General features: G+C 45.4%; 1 protein-coding gene across 1 annotated transcript; it reads right to left on the reverse strand.

Annotated features, from left to right (window-relative positions):
- Window positions 1-2,400: 2,400 nt before the first annotated feature.
- Window positions 2,401-6,608, reverse strand: LOC121541551 (zinc finger protein 703-like). Its single transcript, XM_045207971.1, has 3 exons — window positions 6,469-6,608; window positions 5,867-6,332; window positions 2,401-5,217 (listed from the first exon to the last, which is right to left on the reverse strand). Exons 2-3 carry the CDS (start codon window positions 6,113-6,115, stop codon window positions 3,655-3,657), a joined length of 1,812 nt encoding a protein of 603 aa, XP_045063906.1. The 5' UTR covers window positions 6,116-6,332; window positions 6,469-6,608; the 3' UTR covers window positions 2,401-3,654.
- Window positions 6,609-6,890: the final 282 nt, after the last annotated feature.

Here is a 6,890-nt window from a genome sequence, read left to right on the forward strand (position 1 = left end):
AGCGCCCCAATCCAACACACCCCACTCAGCTTTAGGATCTTAGTGAAACATTCATTATTGTTTTCAGGTGTGTTAGGCCAAGGCCAGAGTGATAACCAACAGTATGGCAGACCCCCAGGGCCAGGACTGAGCAGCCCAGCAGCTAGGGATTGCCTAAATCTTCCCTGACGTGGGCGTGTTTTCAATACAGACTCCTTTTGTTGTACAGTATTCCATATAAGGCATCCAGACCTTATGAAAGTTGCACAGTATACCCTTAATCTTGTAATAAATCAAATCCAGTGATACATAACTTGACATGTCTTCCATCCATTGTATCAACATTTCCAAGCAAACAAAAACAGGGAGATGGGATAATCTGTAGACATGCTGAGATAAAAGAACATACTTTTTGCCAGAATTCAGCCAGCCTTCTCAAGACCATAACATATGCAAGTATGTCCCCTTTTGTGTTTTACACCTCCAGCAGAAGAATAGCATTTCTGAGTGCATGATATTAATTTTCACTGGCTATAGTATGTTCTATGGATGGTTTTAAACTGCAGTAATTTATGTCTAAGTTTATATGAACATGACTGGGCATTTTAACATATCTCTATCCATTCATCATCATCAATAGCGTCTCCCAGGTCTTCCTCACATTTGTGTTTTGTGTCATCGGGAAAAGCCTATATCAACCCTTAATACAGTTTGGAAATCAACTTTAGAGGATTGTCAGACTGCCTTAAAATAGTTTCAATATTTGAAGCTTCTTGCTTGTCCAGTGTTTGCTGAACAGAGATAATAAATTGTTGTATCGGCAAAAGTTCACCTCAGCGCTGTCACAGACTGGCTTCCCTGGCTGTCTGACCCTGATGAGACCCCTGTCACCATCTGATCCTGCTCAGATGAGACATGACAAAGAATTACATTGGTGTACATTTATACATTATATTATCCATGGATAGAATCAATGGGTCAATAATTGAAATGACCATTAATCCCAGATCCCAGACTGTAGCCTACCCATCACCTCAAGATGGAACTTTGTATCCATTCACTGAATGCTAAAATATACTGCAAAATTCACCTGAGCTCCGTAGACTTGTCTTCCCTGGCTGTCTGACCCTGCAGGGACACCTGTCACCATCTGATCCTGCTAAGACATGATGAGCATAGTGTTGCGTAGTGACTGTGCACTATGACAGTGAAGCCTGTAGAGCTGTTTATACCATGTCAGTGTGAAAAGTAGGGAATTAGCTAGGGAAACTGACAGAACAATAATGTTACATTGCTATACTGACTAATAAAAACTCACATTGCGCTGAAAAAACATCTGAATATCGGTCTTCAATCGTTTGGCAGCTGGTTTCATTGTTTGATTCAGGTCTAGTGTGGTTGAGGCAAAAATAATAGCTAAAGTTAGTGATCAACCTTTGGCTAGCTCTAGCTAATGGTACAATGGTACATCATAAAATGTACTTCTGTTGAATAGGGACAAAACAAAGGCTACAAATCATTTCTATACACAAAGCAGCAGTTAGATATTGCTACCTGACATATAGCTAGAGTCTAGCTAGAGCTGAACTGGCTGTGGTAGCTACTAGCTAGCTAATTAGCTACTAGTAGCTAGTTCATTCACTTCAGCCGAGAAGGGATGAAACATTAGCTAACGTAACATGTCAGTTACACTACTAGCTCAGCACTGGGAATAAATAAATACAATTCTGCCAAACAGCAGTTACCTTTCCAGCTAGATCAGTCAACTGAAGAGTAGCCAGTTTCTGCTCTGCTTGCTTTTACAACTCAGAGAAAAAGAGCAACACAGACAGCAGCTGCCTCTTTTCATCTCTCCCGTGCTGGTCCTATACGCCAGCCTTTCAGAAGCTTTTCCTTCACACATTCTGTCCGCACACTCTGTTGTGTCCATGCTGTCCTAAATTCCACCTGCAGAAACGGGAAAACAGCCTACCCGACCACTCTGAGGCATCTGCATGGTCCTAAAGCACACCGGGGCTGCGTTTTGTATCACAGTGCAATGATAAAGCTGGGGGGGACAAATATGCAATTTCTGAATGTGGGGGGGTCATGTCCCCTCGTCCTCAGTGAAAGTTGCGCCCTTGCTGAATACAGTACTGTAATACTGTGCTGAATATATGTATATTCACAAATCATTCTGAGATTCAAAATGTAGTCATTTAGCAGTCATTCTTATCCAGAGCAACGAATAATAAGTATTCTCTAGTATTCTTTGTCTCTTAGTCACACTGTCTTTGAATGTTCTCTCCAGACTAAGTGACTCATTATTACATAGCTAGTCATAATGGCCTAATGAACCAAATCAAAAGGATTGAGGTGAATGAGCTGTCAAAGAACCAATTGGATTAACAAATGAAGACAACAGAATTGAAATATATTCATTATCATTTATTCAACAAAATATGACCTCCCCTTTAAACTGGATAGCTCTGCCATTATCACAGAACATGTTTCTCCTGTATTTGGGTTTGTATCCCACCCTTACCCAGGTCATTCACCAAAAGACTTAACAAAAAAATATCACATCTCATTTCACTATTAATCTGCTATACAAACAACAATTAAGAAGCCATTCATTCAGAGAAGGATAGGAAAAAATTAAATATTGTTTTTTTTGTAAGGAGAAAATATACTTTCTTGTGAAGATTGCAAATGTATTTTACCATGTTGAAACAAATCTTGTTCATAATAGATAAAATCAGGGTTGGGGTCAATTCCATTTACATTTCAGTCAATTCAGGGAGTGCACTGAAATTCCAATTCCAAATCTCTTCAATGCTTTTCAATTAGGAAAATTTGGAATTGCAATTAGAATTTGGTTCACTTTCTGAATTGACTGGAATTTAAATGGAATTGATCCCAACCCTGGATAAAATGAACTGTATTACTGCAATATAATAACAACAGTAAGAAAAAAAGAAAAGAAAAAAAGATTGGATAGTACACCTGAAAGCCAAAGCGCTCAGTAAAAAAATTAATAAAATGTATATTTTCAGTCAGAGAAGAAGCAAATGTATGAAACAGAAACAAATCTCAAAACCATACCCGAGCTAAACGCACACACACTCAGGGTCAAGCTAGCATGCATCCAGGTTTCCCTGTCTCCCCCCAGTCTTCCCCACAGTGCGGAAGGTTGCTATCACTGTCCCCTCGCCACTGCAATCACTATTCCCAGCTTAACTTCAGGAGATCCATGAGGTGTTATACAGCATCCTACCAACAGCTATCAGCCAGCTATCAACCAGCCCAGTCTGTGGTGCTGTTACAACCTAGCATGGTACCATGTCCACTAGTCTAGTCCAATCCACTTGTTCATGAGAGCAGTATCCAAGCAGTGTGCAGACATGCAAGCATCCAGCCCCTTCTCTGACTCTTCCATAGGATCCTCGTTTGGTATGGAATTGCAATGATTCCCCCATATAGGTGGGATGATGTCCTGCCCGCAGAGGCCCCTGAAAGACCTTCATCCAGGGCTACCATAACCTTCCTATTAAAACTAATTGGATCCACAGCGTTCCCAGCAGTTTTAGGCAGGGGGCAGCAGAGCTAGGCGGGAAGAAGTGGGGGAGCCGCCTTGACTTAGTAATGCTAGGAGAAACACTGTTATAGACTTTGTGGATGGATGGAGATGGAGGATCACTGGTAGCCCAAGGCAGATGCTGAGCCCAGTCTCTGGCTATAAAGGGCGTAGTGGGGGTAGTAAGGAGAACCAGCCTGGAGGGAGTGCAGGGGGATGGAGGTAGGTCCAGGGGGCAGGTGGACTTTACCATAGGGGTGGTACCTGGCCAGACCCAGGGTATGAGGAGCCCTGAGGGAGAAGGAGTTCTGCAGGGAGGTCTGGCTCTGATGGGGGAGGTGGAGGTGGCAGGAGGCAGCAGAGGAGGAGGAGACAGAGGGGTATGCAGAGAGGAGCTTACTGTCCATCCCTCCAGGTAAGGAGGTGTGTGTGCGTAGGTGGGCCAGCAGCTCATCTGAGGTGGAGAAGCGTTTATCACAAGGCCCCCCAGCCGACACCCAGTTACAGGCATGAGGCATGGGGTCATTGGAGAGCATGAAGCCGTAGGTGTAGAGGGGGTGAGACAGGGTGGGGGTGATGCTGGAAGACATAGTGCTGGGGTGGAGGGAGTGGAGGGGGTGGGAGGTATAGACCAAGCCTGGGTAGCCTGTTTTGAGGGCGGAGGAGGGGTCGTGGACGCAGGGGTGGCTGCTCCCCAGGTGGGGCGCATTGGGGTAGCTGAGGCAGTAAGGGTCCCTGCAAAAGCCCTGCATGAAGGACGGGGGAGAGGCACCAGTGGTGCTGTGGTGCTTCACCCCCACACCCCCACCTCCCAGACCAGACTTGTTAGGGTCCAACCCTGGGACAAACTGGGAGGGGTATCCAGCATAGGCGCCCACTACAGAGCCATGGTAGCCCATTCCAGAAGATGACAGGGGGAAGACAGAGTGGCCAGTCTTGTATGGGGAGATGGGCGCGATGTGTCCAGGACCCAGGACAGGCTGTGGTGGTTGGGAGTCCACCTTGGGCCCCTCGTGGCTGGGGCTTCCCTCAGAGCTGCCTGTGCTGGAGTTGGTGCTGGCTCTGGCGTGGCTGGAGTTAGCCAGCTGGGGACTGTCCAAATTAACCTTATTCACATCCGACTCCTTTTTAAGATGGCCGCCACTGCTACTGTTACTGTTCCTGTGTGGACTGACCTGTTCCTGTTTGTGTTCTCCATTCAGAGTCTGAGAGTGGGAACCCCGTTGTCCATGTGGCGACTGGCTCTGTCTGTGTGTCTGGGACGATGGCTGCTGTGTGTGCTGAGGGGGCGTACAACTACCCACCGTGGAGTTGGGAGATATGGCGTGTGGTGGAAAGGACGGACAAGAACCTGATGAGTTACTGTTAGCACCTCCATTCCCATTACTCGGTACCCTGAACCCGGCCTTATCAGAGCTGTTATTAGAGCTACTAACCCCATCCCTCCGACTGTCTCCCCCTACTTTGTTATATGGCTTGAAGCTGGACTTGTCGTCCTTTATGGGCCGGTGGTCTCCCAGTTTGTGATTGGAGGAGGAGGAAGAGGCGCGTCCATTATGGTCCTTATCACCATGGCCGTTAGAGGAGATGGAGCCTAGCTTGGAGGAGGGAGGAGGGTCAGGCTTGCCGATCTGGGAGCAGGTCTGAGCCAGCAGGGCCAGGGGACTCTTCTTGGCATCCAGCTAGAGAAAAAATAACAATACTTTAAGTTAAGTTTAACCACTTTTCACAACGTTGAATGTAAAGGTTCTGTGGAAAGGAAAACGTATACACACACTCAACTTTTACAGGTACAGAAAGACAGACAGACAGACAGAACTGTAGGCCTATGTCTATTGTCAGTTAATAATTATTTGGCCAGTAACACAGGCACTGGGCCCCCTAGGAATTACAATCTTAACGTTCATAAAATAGCCTACTAATAAATACTGTTGTTAACAGTCATTGTTACGAAATATTGGCAGTAGGCCTAACGATTTCGTGCTGTAGGCTAGGGCTAGTTTTATGGAATTGATGTATTGCCTACAAAGTTTAAGCAAAATGGTGGGAACGGTAACTCGGACTATCTGCAGCCCAGAGGATGTAGTCTATGAGTAAAGACAGTCAGGGAATTACTTTTCAAAATTCCCTGACTGTGCGCATCAAGAAAATAAATAGGCCTACCACGGACTTCTATTGCGCATTGTTGGCTAAAAGCCGAGGTACTTGCTTTGCACAAAAACGCACCACAGTGTTGAGAGAATAAAAGGTGGATTGAATTGGCTATATGCCAAACAACAACACACATCGATGTGACAATTTACCAGGACAATAGAAACATAATCACAATACCTCAATGTTCACTGGTGCAGATTGTAAGGGCTGCAGGTAGTCCGGGTGGTGGAGCAAGTGGCTTGTGTGCGCCGTCAACATCTTGAGTATCCGGATAGGGAGCCGCTTTGCCTGGCGAATAGGATCCAAAGGAGTCGGTGAACAAACTAACGCGCCCGTTGGGGAGCTGCGGTTATCACTACAGTCACAGGGCTCCGAGGTCTGGCAGCGTATCTCGTGCGTAATAGCTCCAGTAGGGGAATCTTTCATTGGAGATGGAAACGAAAATATGTTTGAGAGGGGCAGTGCTTTGTTACAGTCCCGAGAAAAGAAATTGTATAATTATCCCTGCGCAGTGTATAGCCTAGTTTATAATCCGGGAGAGAAAGTCTGTAGCCTATTCGCCATCCAGTTTCATCATACAGAAGTTGACGGTCGGCTCTTCTTCACTCATGGTACCGATTCCAGAATTGTTCTTCCAGGGATTCTAATTCACAAAAGTCACATCAATCGAAATGTGAGCGAAATACATTCATACAATTCAGTTATAGAATAAGTATAGCCAAAATGAGAAAAGGTGTAGATATTTCCAAAACGCGATACGAATCAAATCGGAATCTCACCACTCCAATGTTTATCTCGCTCTCTCTCTCCGTCTCTTCAGCAGTTACACATCATCTGGACCGTACCTCGAGTGTATGAGATCACAAGGAGACCTTCAAAGTAAGCGAGCCGCCGTCCAATAGTGGATGGCTGCATGGGTAATGAGAATGGCTGGTGCGTTTCTTCTGAAGGCGGAGCAATATTGTCCCCCTCGGCCAATGAAGACAGACTGTCTGTCCACTGTATTTCACGGCGTTAGATATGTCTTCTGATAATCTTTCAAATGTCATCATGCCAGAACGGAATGTAATTTCCTTTGATGCAAAAATTCTAACAGGCGCCCTATATGGCATTTATGTTGATTTATGTATCACTGATTGTATCAGTGTGCCATCTACATGACCAACAGGGGGCACTATTGATGACATTGTGTCACCGTTCA

The sequence above is a fragment of the Coregonus clupeaformis genome, chromosome 27 (assembly GCF_020615455.1).
Source record: "Coregonus clupeaformis isolate EN_2021a chromosome 27, ASM2061545v1, whole genome shotgun sequence".
Classification (NCBI taxonomy): domain Eukaryota; kingdom Metazoa; phylum Chordata; class Actinopteri; order Salmoniformes; family Salmonidae; genus Coregonus; species Coregonus clupeaformis.